This window comes from Leptodactylus fuscus, chromosome 2 (assembly GCF_031893055.1).
Source record: "Leptodactylus fuscus isolate aLepFus1 chromosome 2, aLepFus1.hap2, whole genome shotgun sequence".
Classification (NCBI taxonomy): domain Eukaryota; kingdom Metazoa; phylum Chordata; class Amphibia; order Anura; family Leptodactylidae; genus Leptodactylus; species Leptodactylus fuscus.
The window spans coordinates 210,866,078-210,886,938 of NC_134266.1; the positions used below are offsets into that span (position 1 = coordinate 210,866,078).

Genomic DNA, 20,861 nt, shown 5'->3' on the forward strand with positions numbered 1-20,861 from the left:
ATAAGGGCGGGATCACATCAGTGCCCAATCTCCGTTTTGCAGGTTTCTGTTCTCTGGCTGCAGAAGACCGAAACCCGGCATTCAGTGTCCGCTGGTGAGCACCGTGAGCGTCTTCTGCTCTCCGCGACAAATTTTTTTTTTTTTTTTTTTTGACCAGACAAAGTCCTGCATGTCCGGTTAAAAAGAAGCAAAAAAAACCCAAACTGTTTTGCCGTGGAGAGCAGAAGATGTTCACAGGCGCTCACCGGCAGACACTGGGTTTTGGTCTTCTGCAGATAGAAAACGGAAACCTGCAAAACGGAGATTGGGCACTGATGTGAACCCGCCCTTATCTGGATTGACTGTCAGTTTTTGGTTATTGTTTGATTAATTGCTCCGCCCTACTTTATAGTGCTTATATAGCCGTTATTTAACAGGTCCTGGCAGGAGTTAGCAATAGAGATGTGAATAAGGCTCTGATGTGATGTAAGCCTTCCTATAATCTGCACCAAGGAACCAGTTTCTCTTCTGAAACACTCCTCTTCCTTCTTACCTTTTCCCTACACTTCTAGGAATTGTAGCCTGTCTTCAGTATAGACAGATCTCTCAGTGAATTTAGCAGTTCAGCTGGGGGGGAGCTGATAAGAGGAGACGGGAGGACTTTCCTCTGATAAGATATATTACAAAGGTTCTTAATTTCACTCTTTAGAGATGCACCACATCTATCAAACATCATACAAGATTTAGTTAAATTTAATGTAAATAATAGAAATGAAGACTCCATGTTAAAAAATATCTATGAAGATCAATCCCCCACAATATGTTAAAATGTAGAAAGTGTAGGGGTACATTCATACTACCATTAGTCAAGTCCTTTGTTCTGATCCATCAAGGGATCAGAACAACAGACTGGCACGCTAACAGAATGACTGACTGAAGAATCTTTATCTTCTGCTTGAAAATTAAAAAAAACTTCTGTCTTGTTTTATACTTTACAGTGAATGGAGTAGGACACAGATGGAGGGTGCACTATCTGCATCAATCATTCTCTCTTTGTTTCAGTCCATTGCTCTGATTCTATTATGGATCAGAACAACTGACTTACATGACAGCAGTCTGTACCAAGTCTAAGCAAACTTTTATATGCTGGGAGTTGTACTCTGTGCTTAGCAGCAAACAGTGGTCAGAATGTACTAAATCATTTAGGCCAGAAAACTGGCATAGATGGGTGTACATGTGGTACCTGTTTGTCACTTGCCTCTTTCTCGTGCCAAAGATGTGCCACTTTTACACCCATCTGTTCCAGGTTTTGTTCCTTCTTCATCCCGATTACCCTGCTGGAGTGAACTATAGTTGAAATTTACACTGGCTCCTGACTGCATAGCTTTTAAATCTGGACCTCGGAGAGTCTGAATTAAGAGGCCAGAGCCTCAAAATAATTCAGATGCATCTGGTGCCAACCAGGGATTTGATTAAGAATGGCATACAGAACGGTAGTTTTAATAAATTTCTCTCACTATAGGTGTCCATACATGTTAAACGATAGGCTTCCAACTTTCAGGACTGGTTGACTACTATGCATATTTCTGAATCCCCCTCAATGGCAAGAATTATGGGGGGGGGGGGATATTAGGGTAGAACAAAACATCCTGGCAAAGATGCATAGGAGCGTCCTATTCCCCTCTCCTCATTAATGGCACATGCATGCTCAGACAGTCCAGCGAAGGATTCTTGGGAAATGCGTGCAGTCTCGATGGTTGTAAAATGTATGGCCAGCTTTCCTGTACATAGCACATACCAGAACGCATAGCTGTTGTCTCATGTTCATTCAGCTGTGCAGCATCATGAAAGCTGTAATGTTTTCTTTATATTCTAGTAGGGTGAGGGTGAGCAAATAGTTTAGAATAGTAAGCCGTGTCCAGGACAATACATCCCCTGCCAGTAAAGATCATTTAGCCACCCTGACTATCTATCTGCCGTACAAGACATGTCCAGACTGCATTACAGCATGCACCCAAATCAATAGGAGATTTTACCAGCAGACATTACACAGGGCGAAATCAATACAAGAATCTGATAAAACTCTTATACATGTCCCATCCCAGCTCATAATCTAACCCTCTGAACCCACCACTTCGGAAATGACTGGTTTCTGCTAAAATGCTCTGTCTTCAGACACTGGAACGGAAAGCATACAGGATGATAATGGAAGTGGAAGCCGCGCAAAGTTATTAGCGGTTACATGATTTGTCAGAAACCATTGCATTGAAACCTTGTTGTGGTGCAGTATTTTATTCATACTGGACCGAACTGTGTGGTGTGTGAACCAGACCTGAGAAGGAAAGCCTTCACTTGTATAGTCAGTGTTAGGCCTCATTCACACATCTAACCCCCCCCCCCCCATATTGACATGAATGGGTATGTATGGCGTCCACAAAACCTGTGGATGTCATATGTACATGATATGCGGAGGTGTGAATAATGGCCAATTGAGATGTGTAGCGTTTTATTTTGTTACTAGCTCAGAAATGTCTTTGTCAGTGCTGTGTTAATAAGGCTTTTTACCTCGCTCCTTTTAGATTTCCTTTAAGCACTATGGGGGAGAATTACGAAGACTGATGTTGGGCGCCACATGGCCAAATGCTGTGGGGGGTGGGGGGGAGTGCTGCACTTCTGTAGCGTATTTCATAGAGTTTTCTGCAATTTTTCTCCCCCTATTAAATATATAGGAAAACCGCTAGTGACTCTACAGCTAAAATGAACATGCTGCGTTTTCAGAGGGCAGGTCTTTTCCTGAAACATGGATGAGGTTAAACAGAATCGCCTTCATTTTACTGGTACTGTGAAACAAAGCGTTTGTTTCTTTTCTACTATCAAGACAATGTATAAAATTCAAGCATCAAATGTAAAATGTAACTTTTAATTCTTTGTATAAAACATGTTTTTTGTTGATGTTTTATACAAAGAATTAAGTAAAATTTTACATTTGATGCTGGAATAGTGTCTGGTATTGATTCACAGTTTCATTGGAGAGAAGCTGCAATACCTGAAAGAAAGTAGCTGTGTTTTACTATAATAGCTAGATTTAGTATAGTATAGCTATTTCTGGACAAGAGCTTATTCCTTGCATAGAGGTGAGGGGATTTCTGGCTTCTTTCTTCAATATGGCTATAGTCACTTCATTGATGGAATGAGCTGTGACTAGTGTGTACATTAGTGATGTCTGATATGTAGTATCCCCTATAAGTGCACACTCGGTGTGACTGTGACTAGCCTGTACATTAGTGATGTGACATGTAGTGTCCCCTATAGGTGCACACTCGGTGAGCCTGTACATTAGTGATGGGACATGTAGTGTCCCCTATAGGTGCACACTCGGTGAGCCTGTACATTAGTGATATGACATGTAGTGTCCTGTGAGTGCACACTCGGTGAGCCTATACATTAGTGATGTGACATGTAGTAACCTATAAGTGCACACTCGGTGAGCCTGTACATTAGTGATGTGACATGTAGTGTCCCCTGTGAGTGCACACTCGGTGAGCCTGTACATTAGTGATGTGACATGTAGTGTCCCCTATAGGTGCACACTCGGTGAGCCTGTACATTAGTGATATGACATGTAGTGTCCTGTGAGTGCACACTCGGTGAGCCTATACATTATTGATGTGACATGTAGTAACCTATAAGTGCACATTCGATGAGCCTGTACATTAGTGATATGACATGTAGTGTCCTGTGAGTGCACACTCGGTGAGCCTGTACATTAGTGATATGACATGTAGTGTCCCCTGTGAGTGCACACTCGGTGAGCCTGTACATTAGTGATATGACATGTAGTGTCCCCTATAGGTGCACACTCGGTGAGCCTGTACATTAGTGATATGACATGTAGTGTCCTGTGAGTGCACACTCGGTGAGCCTGTACATTAGTGATGTGACATGTAGTGTCCCCTATAGGTGCACACTTGGTGAGCCTGTACATTAGTGATATGACATGTAGTGTCCTGTGAGTGCACACTCGGTGAGCCTATACATTAGTGATGTGACATGTAGTAACCTATAAGTGCACATTCGATGAGCCTGTACATTAGTGATGTGACATGTAGTGTCCCCTATAGGTGCACACTTGGTGAGCCTGTACATTATTGATGGGACATGTAGTGTCCCCTGTGAGTGCACACTCGGTGAGCCTGTACATTAGTGATGTGACATGTAGTGTCCCCTGCGAGTGCACACTCGGTGAGCCTGTACATTAGTGATGTGACATGTAGTGTCCCCTGTGAGTGCACACTCGGTGAGCCTGTACATTATTGATGTGACATGTAGTGTCCCCTGTGAGTGCACACTCGGTGAGCCTGTACATTAGTGATGGGACATGTAGTGTCCCCTGTGAGTGCACACTCGGTGAGCCTGTACATTAGTGATGGGACATGTAGTGTCCTCTGTGAGTGCACACTCGGTGAGCCTGTACATTAGTGATGGGACATGTAGTGTCCCCTATAGGTTCACACTCGGTGAGCCTGTACATTATTGATGTGACATGTAGTGTCCCCTGTGAGTGCACACTCGGTGAGCCTGTACATTAGTGATGGGACATGTAGTGTCCCCTGTGAGTGCACACTCGGTGAGCCTGTACATTAGTGATGGGACATGTAGTGTCCTCTGTGAGTGCACACTCGGTGAGCCTGTACATTAGTGATGGGACATGTAGTGTCCCCTATAGGTTCACACTCGGTGAGCCTGTACATTATTGATGTGACATGTAGTGTCCCCTGTGAGTGCACACTCGGTGAGCCTGTACATTAGTGATGGGACATGTAGTGTCCCCTGTGAGTGCACACTCGGTGAGCCTGTACATTAGTGATGGGACATGTAGTGTCCCCTGTGAGTGCACACTCGGTGAGCCTGTACATTAGTGATGGGACATGTAGTGTCCCCTGTGAGTGCACACTCGGTGAGCCTGTACATTATTGATGTGACATGTAGTGTCCCCTGTGAGTGCACACTCGGTGAGCCTGTACATTAGTGATGGGACATGTAGTGTCCCCTATAGGTGCACACTCGGTGAGCCTGTACATTAGTGATGGGACATGTAGTGTCCCCTGTGAGTGCACACTCGGTGAGCCTGTACATTATTGATGTGACATGTAGTGTCCCCTGTGAGTGCACACTCGGTGAGCCTGTACATTAGTGATGGGACATGTAGTGTCCCCTATAGGTTCACACTCGGTGAGCCTGTACATTATTGATGTGACATGTAGTGTCCCCTGTGAGTGCACACTCGGTGAGCCTGTACATTAGTGATGGGACATGTAGTGTCCCCTATAGGTTCACACTCGGTGAGCCTGTACATTATTGATGTGACATGTAGTGTCCCCTGTGAGTGCACACTCGGTGAGGCGCCTCACGGCTGTGACTCCTCTCAGACTATTTTTAGTCACACACTATTGACTTTTGCGATGCCGGATTCCGGGGATAGCCTCTCAATGGGAGTGGTGTCCACAGCGGGGAGGGGTCGTGCAGTAGGGGGAGGACAGTATGAGGATGATGGTAGGAGACAAGTGCTGGGTGGGGGTGACATTTGTCTCGGGTGCCGCTGTGTAGTATGGAGACAGAAGTGAAGTGGTCGGCAGACTCTTGCAGGGGCAGTCTCACAATGTGTAGGGGTGGTGGTGGGTGGTCGGGTGTGATTGTATGGGGAGGAAGGGGCGGGGCTGGTTGGTCGCTTGTGAGAGTACTGGGAGGAGGTCGCTGGACGGAGGGGCGGTGGTGGGTGGTCGGGTGTGATAGTACGGGGAGTAGTAAGAGGGGGCGGTGTCGGTGGAAGATGGCGGCCAGGCGCGCCACAGTGCCCGGCACCTCCACTCTACCCCCGGCCGGTAAGAGAGGAGTGGGCGGCCTGGCTGACACGGATTGGTTTGTTTTCCCCCAGCAGGAGTGTGACAAGATGTCCGGGAGCCACATGATGAGGGATCCTCCAGCCGGGACAACTTCAGGGACTGCCGCGGGAGACGAGTCCTCTGACAGCGAGGGCGAGCATGAAGGACCCCAGAAACTCATCCGCAAAGTGTCCACCTCCGGGCAGATCCGCAGCAAGGTGAGAGATGTCTGCCCGTCATGTCTCGTGTCTTCTCTGTGTGTGGTACCTGCATGGACTGCCAGCTGCCATCGCCACGTACAGCGTGTGAGCTGCCTGTCAGCTGTGCGTGGCATCACCTACTAGTCAGCCCGGGCTGTCACCATGTGCTGGCCACTGGACTGGTGACACCTCTACACTATTACTATATAGCGGGCACTGTGCTCTGCCAGCCTGGACTGACACTCACCTCTACACTATTACTATATAGCGGGCACTGTGCTCTGCCAGCCTGGACTGACACTCACCTCTACACTATTACTATATAGTGGGCACTGTGCTCTGCCAGCCTGGACTGACACTCACCTCTACACTATTACTATATAGCGGGCACTGTGCTCTGCCAGCCTGGGCTTACACTCACCTCTACACTATTACTATATAGTGGGCACTGTCCTCTGCCAACCTGGACTGACACTCACCTCTACACTATTACTATATAGTGGGCACTGTGCTCTGCCAGCCTGGGCTTACACTCACCTCTACACTATTACTATATAGTGGGCACTGGACTGGCGACACTCTCCTCTACACTATTACTATACAGCAGGCACTGTGCTCTGCCAGCCTGAGCTTACACTCACCTCTACACTATTACTATATAGTGGGCACTGGACTGGTGACACTCTCCTCTACACTATTACTGTATAGCGGGCACTGTGCTCTGCCAGCCTGGGCTTACACTCTCCTCTACACTATTACTATACAGCGGGCACTGTTCTCTGCCAGCCTGGACTGACACTCACCTCTACACTATTACTATATAGTGGGCACTGTGCTCTGCCAGCCTGGGCTTACACTCGCCTCTACACTATTACTATAAAGCGGGCACTGTGCTCTGCCAGCCTGGGCTTACACTCGCCTCTACACTATTACTATACAGCAGGCACTGTGCTCTGCCAGCCTGGACTGGTGACACCTCTACACTATTACTATACAGTAGGTACTGTGCTCTGCCAGCCTGGACTGACACTCACCTCTACACTATTACTATATAGTGGGCACTGTCCTCTGCCAACCTGGACTGACACTCGCCTCTACACTATTACTATATAGTGGACACTGTGCTCTGCCAGCCTGGACTTACACTCACTTCTACACTATTACTATATACCAGTGCGCTCTGCCAGCCTGGACTGACACTCACCTCTACACTATTATTATATAGCGGGTACTGTGTTCTGCTAGCTTGGACTGATATGTAGGTCTACACTATGACTATACAGCTGGCACTGTGCTCTGCCATTTTGGACTGACATTCGCCTCTACACTATTACTATGTAGTGGGCACGGTCCTCTGCCAGCCTGGACTGACACTCAGGTCTACACTATTACCATGAAGTGGGCACTGTGCTCTGCCAGCCTGGACTGACACGTAGGTCTACACTATTACCTTGTAGTGGGCACTGTGCTCTGCCAGCCTGGACTTGCACCCAGGACTATACTGTTGCAATGTAGTGGTGCAGTGCCACCCTGGACTGACACTAAGGAATAAACTATATTCATGTAGCGGGCACTGTGCTCTGTCAACCTACTAATGCACTTAGGTTTACATTGTTATGTTCTAGACACTATCCTCTACCAAGCTGGCGTGACACTCAGATCTTATAATGGGCACTGTGCTGTGTCAGTCTGGGCTGAGACTTTGGGCTACCTGATGTGTCAGGCACTATGTTCTGCCAGCCTAGACTGACAATCCAGACTGGCAGAGGACAGTCCCCACTACACAATGACCGTGTTGAGCTAACATTGAGGAATACATTAATAATAATTATTATTATTATTATGTCATGAAAACTGCGTGTTACCAGGCTGGACTGGCACTCAGGTGACCACTGTTATCATGTAGTGTGAACTGTGCTTTGCAAGCCTGGGCTGATTCATTTGGGTTATATTGTCATCCCTTCCTGGTCACTGTATACTCTGCCAGGCTGGACTGACACTGAGGTCTACTCTGCTACTGAACGGATTTCCTATCTGCTAAAAAGATGGCATTCTTGCTAGGCTTTATGATCAGTGGGGCTGTCAATACACAATTATGTCATTGAAGTGATGATCTGTCATGGGCTGGCCACACACCATTATCAACAGATAACCTAGCACCCAGGTTTGCCACAGCTGATTGTACTCTGTGAGGGCATAGTGACTGCATTCAAGTGAAAGGGGCCGATTGGTATGTACACTGCCAAGCAGCCAACGTGCTGACATGCTGGAATAAACCTAAAAGAGGATGCAAAGCTATACTCAGATCAGTAGTGGTCCCAAAGGTCAGATCTACACCCGCCATTGTAAATCATAAAGTGATGGCATATAACCATGGTATATATACATATGTATGGTACATAACCTTTACAAGATAAAAAGTATGCCAGCGCCGCACCTGTCTGCTTTGTGGCAAACATTGCCTGTTTTGGCCAATTGCCCTATTCATTTGTATGTAGTTGCATGTGACTAGCCTATGCCAAGAGTTTATTTGTACATGGTGGCTCGTGGTCAACTTGTGTGCTAGTGTGGCACTTTTAAAGGGATTATCTATCTAGCTACAGACCTTCCAAGCAGCTGATCAGGGGGGGGATTGCTAATAGTTGGATCCACACCAATTTCATAAAGGCCACTTACCCTAAGGGATAGGCATACAATTTTATAAAGTTGTATAACCCCTCTTGTTAGTGTTAGTTGACCTTTTATAATCAGTTATATGACAAGCCTGTTCCAAATCCCTGTATAGTAAAGTGTGGTAAAATCTCATCAAAGCTACACTTGGTTTATACTGGCAAAAGAGAAGTGCCATAGCTTTTAGATACTGGTAGGTGTCAAGTCTGTACCAGATCGTCACTCTTGTATAGTGGTACGTGGAAGACCTATGTATAGTACTAAAGGTGAGCCAGACTGGAGCCCATAGGTAGCAGAGTGTTGTAATAGAAGATTGACATGTTACTTGTCTGGAGGTAAGTGCGCCAATTTAAACTCTCCATGAGGGACAAGGCTGCAGCAGTCCTGGTCAGTGTTACCCCCAATTTCATCCTGCATGATGGTCCTTAGGCACTCTGGCATGTAATGTAGTAGTGCTGGTGATCTCTTCTCTGTGTGACGTGTGCTCTCTGGCCGCTGAACCTGTATTGTAAATGTTTGCCTTGCACTAGAAGTGGTACACTAGTTACATTATGTAAGTCCTGCTTTTCCATGCTCTGCAGAAGTTGCTTGTTTCATCGGGTTGTTTCCTGATTTCTGATATGTTGAGCGGATTACACACGCTGTGAAATCTAGCAGCAGGGCTGGATGCCCTTTTAAGCTCCGCACAGCATCCAGGGTTACAAGAATTAACGTAAGCTTGGGTAGCAGTGTTGATCCAGGAGAAAATCCAATTCACTGGATGATGGAACTGGATGATGGAAAGCACTTTGTGTTATTTTAAGTAAAATGTTTTGTTTTTTTCTTTTTCATAATGCTTTTAGGTGTTAAACGTAACAGATTAAATCTGCAGCATATTGATCTAAATGTTTATAACTAAAGTCTATACTATGTACGGTAGTATATAAATGGATATACTTTATGAAATGTACTGATGTTGAGTTACAGCACATCGTGTGTTCCAGAGCTGTATTCATAGCTCTTTTTGTTTTTGGAAACTATCAACAAGTTTGTTGAAAGACCCACTCCTTATTGTGCAGTGAAATGGTTAGTTGTGTGGTGGCGGAGTTTTTTTTTTTTTTTTATAGCTAGTTACTATCAAGTCTCTGGTATAACAATTGCGCTCTGCAGAACGTAAGGTAAGGTTCACGCTACTGTTGGATAAGGAAAATGTTTGTTTTTGCACCGTGGGTAGGTACTATTAAAAAAAACAAAAAAAAAAAAACCTTGAGTCTTCAGTAGTTGTTACCTTTTTTAATGGCTAACTAATAATGATGGTAGATTACAACGTTTCAAAGCTCCTGGCTTCTTCTTAAGGTATATCTAAAAACAATTGCATCCTTCAGAATTTGTTTTTAGATATACCAAGAAGAAGAAGCTGGGAGCTTCGAAACGTTGTAATCTACCATCATTATTAGTTAGCCATTAAAAAAGGTATCAACTACTGACTACTACTGGAGTTCGTTATAAAGTGTCTGTTTATAAAAAAACAAAACAAAAAAAACTGACACCAATCATAATTGACAAAAAACGGACGGTAACTGATGGCTATGGGGGCGTTCACACTACAGTCATTGTCCGACAGGTAGTGTCCGCTGCTAGTGTCCGTTCAAAATCTTGCACAGACATTAGCAGCGGACACTAGCTGTGTCCGTGACATTTTTCATTCATTTAAATGGCGATCGGGTGCGTTCTTTTGCACTCAGTACCTGTCCTTAACCCCTTCCCGACATTCGCCGTAATAGTACGGCGCTGCAGGGAAGGGCTTCCCGCAAACCGCCGTACTATTACTGCGGATGCATGGTGCGCACACAGAAACTGTGTGCGCACCATGCACAGCGGGTGACAGCCGTAATACACGGCTGACAATGCCCCGTAACACCCGCGGTCGGAACCGGGTCCGATCGCGGGTGTTAACCCCTGAGATGCCGGTGATCAACATGACCACCGGCACCTCCGGGGTTACAATGTCATATGGTGCCGATCGGCACCCCCCGCGCCGGTTTCGGGGGGTGCCGGTGTTCGTAGGGGGCAGCCCGGGGTCTGATCAGTGACCCCGGGTCTGCCCCTTCACTTACCCCGTCCTCGCGCCTGGCTGATCCTGCCGTAAACGAAGCTGTCAGCCTGTGCGTCTACACAGGCTGACAGCTTCCTATACTCTGCAATACACGTGTAACACGTGTATTGCAGCGTATCTCTATTGAAGCAGTGATCAGCCGATCACTGCTTCAATCCCCCCTGGGGACAGAAAAAAAAAGTGAAAAAAAGTCAAAATAAAAAAGTTTAAATAAGTTTAAAATAAATAAATAAAGCCCCAAAAATCCCTTTTTCCCCATATAAAATGTTTTATTATGTAAAATAAAGAAAAATAGAAAAAAAATTACATATTTGGTATCGCCGCGTCCGTAATAACCTGAACAATAAAATTAAAACATTATTTAACCCGAACGGCGAATGTCGTAAAAAAAAAAACGTAGAAAACCGCACAAAATAATGATTATTCACCACTAGAGATGAGCGAACACTAAAATGTTCGAGGTTCGAAATTCGATTCGAACAGCCGCTCACTGTTCGAGTGTTCGAATGGGTTTCGAACCCCATTATAGTCTATGGGGAACATAAACTCGTTAAGGGGGAAACCCAAATTCGTGTCTGGAGGGTCACCAAGTCCACTATGACACCCCAGGAAATGATACCAACACCCTGGAATGACACTGGGACAGCAGGGGAAGCATGTCTGGGGGCATAAAAGTCACTTTATTTCATGGAAATCCCTGTCAGTTTGCGATTTTCGCAAGCTAACTTTTCCCCATAGAAATGCATTGGCCAGTGCTGATTGGCCAGAGTACGGAACTCGACCAATCAGCGCTGGCTCTGCTGGAGGAGGCGGAGTCTAAGATAGCTCATCAAGCCAATACAATGCATTAGCCAGTGCTGATTGGCCAGAGTACGGAATTCGGCCAATCAGCGCTGGCCAATGCATTCTATTAGCCCGATGAAGTAGAGCTGAATGTGTGTGCTAAGCACACACATTCAGCACTGCTTCATCAAGCCAATACAATGCATTAGCCAGTGCTGATTGGCCAGAGTACGGAATTCGGCCAATCAGCGCTGGCTCTGCTGGAGGAGGCGGAGTCTAAGATCGCTCCACACCAGTCTCCATTCAGGTCCGACCTTAGACTCCGCCTCCTCCGGCAGAGCCAGCGCTGATTGGCCGAAGGCTGGCCAATGCATTCCTATGCGAATGCAGACTTAGCAGTGCTGAGTCAGTTTTGCTCAACTACACATCTGATGCACACTCGGCACTGCTACATCAGATGTAGCAATCTGATGTAGCAGAGCCGAGGGTGCACTAGAACCCCTGTGCAAACTCAGTTCACGCTAATAGAATGCATTGGCCAGCGCTGATTGGCCAATGCATTCTATTAGCCCGATGAAGTAGAGCTGAATGTGTGTGCTAAGCACACACATTCAGCACTGCTTCATCAAGCCAATACAATGCATTAGCCAGTGCTGATTGGCCAGAGTACGGAATTCGGCCAATCAGCGCTGGCCAATGCATTCTATTAGCCCGATGAAGTAGAGCTGAATGTGTGTGCTAAGCACACACATTCAGCACTGCTTCATCAAGCCAATACAATGCATTAGCCAGTGCTGATTGGCCAGAGTACGGAATTCGGCCAATCAGCGCTGGCCAATGCATTCTATTAGCCCGATGAAGTAGAGCTGAATGTGTGTGCTAAGCACACACATTCAGCACTGCTTCATCAAGCCAATACAATGCATTAGCCAGTGCTGATTGGCCAGAGTACGGAATTCGGCCAATCAGCGCTGGCCAATGCATTCTATTAGCCCGATGAAGTAGAGCTGAATGTGTGTGCTAAGCACACACATTCAGCACTGCTTCATCAAGCCAATACAATGCATTAGCCAGTGCTGATTGGCCAGAGTACGGAATTCGGCCAATCAGCGCTGGCTCTGCTGGAGGAGGCGGAGTCTAAGGTCGGACCTGAATGGAGACTGGTGTGGAGCGATCTTAGACTCCGCCTCCTCCAGCAGAGCCAGCGCTGATTGGCCGAATTCCGTACTCTGGCCAATCAGCACTGGCTAATGCATTGTATTGGCGTGATGAAGCAGTGCTGAATGTGTGTGCTTAGCACACACATTCAGCTCTACTTCATCGGGCTAATAGAATGCATTGGCCAATCAGCGCTGGCCAATGCATTCTATTAGCGTGAACTGAGTTTGCACAGGGGTTCTAGTGCACCCTCGGCTCTGCTACATCAGATTGCTACATCTGATGTAGCAGTGCCGAGTGTGCATCAGATGTGTAGTTGAGCAAAACTGACTCAGCACTGCTAAGTCTCTGCATTCGCATAGGAATGCATTGGCCAGCCTTCGGCCAATCAGCGCTGGCTCTGCCGGAGGAGGCGGAGTCTAAGGTCGGACCTGAATGGAGACTGGTGTGGAGCGATCTTAGACTCCGCCTCCTCCAGCAGAGCCAGCGCTGATTGGTCGAGTTCCGTACTCTGGCCAATCAGCGCTGGCCAATGCATTCTATTAGCCCGATGAAGTAGAGCTGAATGTGTGTGCTTAGCACACACATTCAGCTCTACTTCATCAGGCTAATAGAATACATTGGCCAATCAGCGCTGGCCAATGCATTCTATTAGCTTGATGAAGCAGAGTGTGCACAAGGGTTCAAGCGCACCCTCGGCTCTGATGTAGCAGAGCTGAGGGTGCACAAGGGTTCAAGTGCACCCTCGGCTCTCCTACATCAGAGCCGAGGGTGCGCTTGAACCCTTGTGCAGCCTCGGCTCTGCTACATCAGAGCCGAGGGTGCGCTTGAACCCTTGTGCACACTCTGCTTCATCAAGCTAATAGAATGCATTGGCCAGCACTGATTGGCCAGAGTACGGAATTCGGCCAATCAGCGCTGGCCAATGCATCCCTATGGGAAAAAGTTTATCTCACAAAAATCACAATTACACACCCGATAGAGCCCCAAAAAGTTATTTTTAATAACATTCCCCCCTAAATAAAGGTTATCCCTAGCTATCCCTGCCTGTACAGCTATCCCTGTCTCATAGTCACAAAGTTCACATTCTCATATGACCCGGATTTGAAATCCACTATTCGTCTAAAATGGAGGTCACCTGATTTCGGCAGCCAATGACTTTTTCCAATTTTTTTCAATGCCCCCAGTGTCGTAGTTCCTGTCCCACCTCCCCTGCGCTGTTATTGGTGCAAAAAAGGCGCCAGGGAAGGTGGGAGGGGAATCGAATTTTGGCGCACTTTACCACGTGGTGTTCGATTCGATTCGAACATGGCGAACACCCTGATATCCGATCGAACATGTGTTCGATAGAACACTGTTCGCTCATCTCTATTCACCACCTTTCCCTTACAAAATGTTCAATAAAAAGTAATCAAATGGTCAGGTGAAAACCAAAATGGTACCAATAAAAAGAAGAGGTCTTCCCGCAAAAAATAAGCACTCAACCAGCTCTGTCTAGCGAAAAATAAAAACGTTATGCCTTTCAGAAGATGGCGATGCAAAAACAATAGATTTTTTTCCCTGAATTGAATTCTATTCTGCACAAATAGCAACGCATTAAAAAATCATATAAATGAGGTATCGCCGTAACCGTACCGACCCGCAGAATAAAGGTAACATGTTACTTATAGTGTACGCTGCACGGGAAAAAAAATAAATGCTAAAAAGCAATGCCAGAATTGATGTTTCCTTTTACATCCCACCCAGAAAGAGTTAATAAAATGTAGTCAATAAGTTACAGGCCCCAAAATGGTGGCATTGAAAAGTACATCTAATACCGCAAACACCAAGCCCTCATATGGCCACATTGCCAGATAATAAAAATAAAAATCTAGCTTGTACAATGTGAAGACAAAAACCCCAAAAGTCGCCAAATCATTAGGACATAAGTGGCTGCTACTAGAAGGAAATGTGTAAGCGGTGCGAGCGTTTTCAGGGGACACCCCATATTTAGAGCTTATGAGAGATAATACAGCAGCGCTGATCCCCCAGAATGCCCCTCTTCCCCATCCGCGTCATAGGAGCTGGTGGGAAAATAGAATGGGATTTGGTGTACCCAATTTACTCCGCACAGCTTACATATTCACTTCGGGGTTACTAATGCTCACTACATCACTTGATAAATTCTTTGAGGGGTGCGGTTTTCAAAATGGGGTCACTTTCTAGAGGTTTCCACTGTTTTGACTCCTCAAGGGCTTTGTAAATGCGACATGGTTCCTGAAACTGATCACAGCCAGATCTGCCCTCTAAAAGCTCTTTGGCGCGCCTTCCCTCCTGCGTCTCGCTGTGCGTCCATATATTAGTTTACACCCACAAGTGGGGTACTATGGTAGTCGGGAGAACTTGCCTAACAAATTGTGGGATGCGTTTTCTCCTTTAACCCCTTGTGAATGTGCAAATTCTAGGGCTAAACGAAAATATTAGTAAAATAAATTCAAATTTGAAAATTTCACCTCCATTTTGTATTAATTCCTGTTAAGCACTTATAGGGTTAAATTACTAGGTATATGTTGTTTTGGCTTATTTAAGGGGTGCAGTTTTGAAAATGGGGTGATTTATGGGGGGCTTTAATACAAGGGTCTTTCAAAACGCTTTCATAACTGGATTAGGCCCTTTAAAAAATGGGTTTTGGAAATTTCTTGACAATTTTGAATATTGTTGTTTCACTTGTAAATCTTATAATGTCCGTAAAAATTAAAAGGGTGACTAAAGTTTGATGCCGACATAAAGCGGAGATCTGGGACATGAGATTTATGATATAATTTTGGCGGTCTGACTATCTGTATGTAATGTACATCATTTCAAACTTTATAAAATGCATATTTTTCAAAATTTCCACCAAATTTCCAATTTTTTTATAATTAAACACAAAACATATCAACCAAAATTTACCACTAACATGAAGTACAATGTGTTACGAAAAAACAATCTTAAAATCACCTTGGTAAGTTAAAGCGTTCCAAAGTTATTGCCACATAAAGTGACACATGTCAGTTTTGAAAAATCGAGCTTGGTCAGGAAGTCAAAAAGTGCCATCGGCGGGAAGGGGTTAAGTGTCCGTTGGTAAAGATTTCCAACTTTTCGAGCGGACAGCAAAACCCGACATGTAGGTTTTTTCTGTCCGCTCGAAAAGTTCAGCTAGTGTCAGTTGCTAAAATCTTGAACGTAAAATAGCCTCAGACACTGCTTAACAGACACCAGCGGTAGTGTGAACGCCTCCTTAAAGATTTTCTTGAAGTTTATATTAGAAGCCTCTCCTGGACTGTAGTATAGGCTGTGACCTAGGTTCTTTTTATGTAGGTCTTTTTTTGTGTTGTTTTTTTGCATAATTTCTTTTTTCTTCTTTTATTCCATTTTTCCATTTCCTGTCTTGAGTCGATTTTGGTCAAAACTCTGAAACTCCTTTCACACTCTAAGACAACCTACAGCTTGGCTGTTTCTAGCATTTCTAGGGGCTCTTTATAGTTTGTGACGGAGAATCTCTGGGAACTTTAACAAGAAAATCTCGCTCTTTAGGTAGATGGTTGTAGACCTATGTTATATCTAGTGTACATATATTAAGTTATTCCCCTTCCCATCTGTTTTCTGTAAATGCAAGTTTTCTCTTGCCTTGCTGAGCGAGTTATTCCTAGTGTTATGTAATAGATTAGTTATCCAGTCGTGCGGATATCTTTTTCTTGAGGTTATCATTGTTGTGTGCAGGTCAGACAGGGCACAATACTGGGTTATCACTCATGAGTGCAGTGCTTCATCAGAATTGACCTGTACTTGCCCCTATCCTGTCACCTGAGATTACTGCAGTCATATATACATTGCTATGTAATAGCGCTGATCGAAAAATAAAGCAGTTGTGTTTTTTTTTTTTTTATAAAAAGGTTAAACTCTTATTTATTGTTATACAAACTGTTCAGAATAAGTTAGTGTTATTAAAAGAAGCAACCCAGGTGCTGCTCAGCAAATGACATCTTAGTCAATCGCCGTCCACAGTACTGACCTGCCCAGCTTTGATAGTATATGTGTTGAGGTGACCTAGGAAATGGAGACCAGCAGGGGATCCAGGCAGCATTAGAACAAAAGCAATAGCGAATAAGGCCCGGTTCACAATTGCGTTCGGACAATCTGTTTCCCTCTCCATCCACATGAAAAATTACAGAGAGAAAAGTCCTGTAAGCAGCACTTTTCTCTCCGTATCTTTCATGTGGAAACCACTCGGACCCCCTTATAGTCAATGGGGTCCACAGGTTTCCTGAGGTAACTGCTTTTTTTAAGCAGATTAGGTTTCCTTTCGTGGGTGCCCAAGCGGATTTCCCAAATAGAAACCCATGTGAACATCTAAGGTGTTGCTTAACCCCCCCCCCCCCCCCCAACTTTTTCTGAGCAGTTAAAAACAAACAAAAAAAAAAACACCCTGGTAGAAAACTTTTTTTTTTTTTTGGAAGAAATGCACAATAGCAAGACCATAGTGTATTACGTCTAGTAAACTTGCCATGTTTTCTTGTACAATGCTAATCCTGTGGTGCACAATGACTTCTTCCAGGACTCTTCCATGTTAATAAGAATATCTTGTGGTATATAAGTTTTATTTGTAGCACGGATGAAAGGACTTCTTTTTTTTGCAGTTAGAGAAAATCAAGTAGTCTACCTGAAATAGCTGGTATTGATAACACATATGTTAGAAGGATGCACATCCTCTGGAATGAGGAATAAAGGAAGCAAAAGAATAAAACAGCAAACAAACTTCCTGAAAGTTTAGCTCCCTTCTCTCCCCCACCCCTCCTCCTACCGTATGTTTCACTGCACAGTTGTGTGTGCTAAAGGTTCACTCTCAAATCGTTCTTCATTTTCCATCTGTCTCCAAGTACTCATGTCTAAATAAATATTCCCTCGTTCTGTAAAGTTCCTTTTATTTTTCATTTTTTTCCATTAAAAGGATAAAGAATAAAATAGTTTATAAAAAAAAAAAAAGTTAAAAGCTGAAGAAAATGCTTATTAGCGGTGTAAGGGAAATTGCTATAACTACAGTAAGTAAAACCAGGACCTACAAATAAGCAGACTTCATCTATGTATAATGTATAACTATAGAAAATAAATATTCCAGACCTGGCCACTGTCCCCAGCCTGACTAACCCCCTCCCCACTGATTCACATTTGACTCTAGATATCTGTCGCCAGGTCTAATGTGACTTATCCCTAGTCTTTATACCATAAGACAGAGTATTGTAATTGCCATGTTACATTGCATTTGTAATTGCTTACCTTTTATTGCACTCAAAAAAAAAAAAACAGTTTTGAAAGAAAAAAATATTCTTTACAAAACTATAGTGATTCTATGTGAGATTGACAGGACGCACACCAATGGTAGATATAAAGTATCACAATATAAGGAGTTGTGGCCACACAATCCAGGAGGTGGGGAAGAAATTAGGGGGCGTTCACACTACCGCTGGTGTCCGTTATGAAGGTGTCCGTTTAAAAGAAAGCTGAGAGTGAGAGGGTGAGAAAGCTGTCCGGCCGTGAGTGGCAGTGAGCGTTTTGCGCTCTCCGCCGCGAAACCGGGTTTTTTAATCTGGACACAGAGTCGGACATGCAGTACTCTGTGTCTGGATAAAAAAAATCCGGTTTCGCGGCGGAGAGCCTAAAACGCTCACCGCCGCTCACGGCCGGACCCGGTCTATGGTTTCCGTCTTCTGCCATGCAGAAGACGGAAACCATAGAACGGAGACATGAACGCAGGTGTGAACCCAGCGTTAGCATCAGTTAGTGTCAGTTTTTTTATACTGTCCGTTTTTTCTTTTTGCTGTTTATGCTTTCTGAGCATGTGCAGAAAATAAACGGACAGAAAATAACGGACTGTAACTGATGGCCATCATTTACTGTCCATTATATGTCAGTTGCCCATAGACCTCAATGTAAAAAAAAAAAAAAAAAAAAAAAAAAAAAAAAAAAACGGACACTTTCTGTCCGTTTTTTCAAACGGACAAAAAAATCCTGCATGTATGATTTCTCTGTCCGCTTGAAAAAACGGACATGGTTGTTAACGGACCCTTAAGGACATAAACGGACAACAGATGAAATCCCATTGAAATGAATGGAAATTGTAACAGACACAGCTAGTGTCCGTTGCTAAAATCTTGAAGGACAGTAGCAACGGACACTGCAGTCGGACACCAACAGTAGTGTGAACGCCCCCTTATTAGTAATGCATGTATAAATATAAAGCATCAGTCGCTATACATATAAGGATATGTGTTATAAAACCAGCAAAAAAAGTAATGGAGAAGTCAAAAGCACCTGGGAACAAGAGTTTGTCCTGGGATAGCATCAACCCCAACACACATTTCGGTGCAGCCTTCTTCCTGGGGTTTGGTGTCAGCCCAGTACCACCAGCCCATTATACTCTGTGTCCACAATAGAAACCCTCATTGCCAGGGATTCGTAACACAGAAAAAAAAAAAAAAAGTGTTACACAGACTTCCCATAATAAGTGCTGCATCGTTATGTGTATGCGTCTGGTGTTGGACACGCACACAGGCGCATCGCCTCATTCCTACTGCAGTCACAGATTTAATACTTCAGGACTTCTAACCATCAAGATGCGCCCCCTATATTGTGTGCACTACCTACCATTGGTGTTTGTCCTGTGGAGGTCACCTATATCAGGCATGTCAAACATGCGGCCCTTTACAGGCATATCTGCGGCCCGCACAAAAGACTCAAACGTTGTCTCTAAACTTTAGAGACAACGTTTGAGACTTTTGTGCGGGCCGCAGATGTACAAGGAAAGTGAGCGGTGGATTGGGGCGGCCCTGCTGGACGCAGCGCTGCTCCAGCAGCCGCCCCTCACCCTTCGCAGAGAGCAGGTCTCCCTGCCCGCTCTGCCCCCTCCTCCCCACACGCCGGGTAACGTGGTCACGTAATCAGGCCCGCACCCGACGTGTGCCTGCGTCCTACGCGGTCTCACAAGACCGCTGCGCAGGCTGAAGAGCAGAAGCAGGTAAGCTTCTGCAGAAGAAATTGTGATTTTTCAAGTATTTAACCCCTATCCTACGGATTTATGATGATGGGGGGGTTGGAGTGCTGGGGGAGGGGGCTACTCAATGTAGCCTGCAATAGAAATGCCGGATTTTTGCGGTGCATGGTATTAGTGATCAGTCCCCTAGGCCCTAACCATTAGCTGCTGTGTGCGGCCCTCGCAACAACCTCTAGTTACTCATGTGGCCCTCGGGGTACCCTGAGTTTGACATGCCTGACCTATATCACTGTAGTTTTTATGTTTGTTTTTTTTATCTGTAATAATATATATATATATATATATATATATATATATATATAGATACTTCAGTCTAGTCTTAGTAACAAGTTTTCCTGGTTCATTCATGTATTCTGAGACAAATTATTGTTTTTGGGATGATTCTTTTGTATGATTCTTACTTGGTGTTAAATTGAGTAAATCAAGTAAATTAAAACCAATTGACCCCAGGTTTTTGGTCTACATCTTATTTATTTTTCTTACTTATATAGCACCATCATGTTCCGCAGTCACTGTCCCATAGAGGGCTCACAATCTACATTTCCTATCAGTATTTCTTTGTAGTGTGGGAGAGGTAACTGGAGTACCCTGGGGAAACCCATGGGGAGAACATACACACTCTTTGCAGATGTTGTCCTTGGCTGGAATTAAAAGCACACCATTATGTTAACACTATCAATACAAAAAAAAAAAAATCTCTGTAGTGTGTTTTACGTTTTTTTAAGCCTCTTTACTACCCCTATACAGCTCTACCCTTTCGTTTTATGTGAGAGTGTTACGTACTTATACCACGTTAGTATCACACATTTACATCTCCCAGGAGTACATGCCAGACGGGCTCTTGCTCTACGCCCAGTTGTGTGCTCAGTAGGGGAGCATGTAAGTCAATGTGATACATGGCAGCCATGTGTAGGGAAAACAGAGAGATGTATAAAATGTATCTACTATCACACAGCCACTGGTAGACATAAGGCTGGGTTGACACAGGGTTCTCTTTTGGACCGTATTTTGACGCAGGAATCTGC

The 20,861-nt window shown here is 44.7% G+C and overlaps 1 protein-coding gene across 3 annotated transcripts in view; it reads left to right on the forward strand.

Moving 5' to 3' along the window:
* DGKH (diacylglycerol kinase eta) overlaps positions 1–20,861 on the forward strand; it is a 171,687-nt gene that overhangs the window by 21,191 nt on the left and 129,635 nt on the right. For 2 of the 3 annotated variants that reach the window (XM_075265451.1, XM_075265453.1), the window contains exon 2: positions 5,915–6,079. In XM_075265451.1, coding sequence (XP_075121552.1) covers positions 5,915–6,079 — 165 coding nt within the window. The remainder of the gene's footprint in view (positions 1–5,914; positions 6,080–20,861) is intronic. The other variant, XM_075265452.1, reaches the window with a different exon arrangement.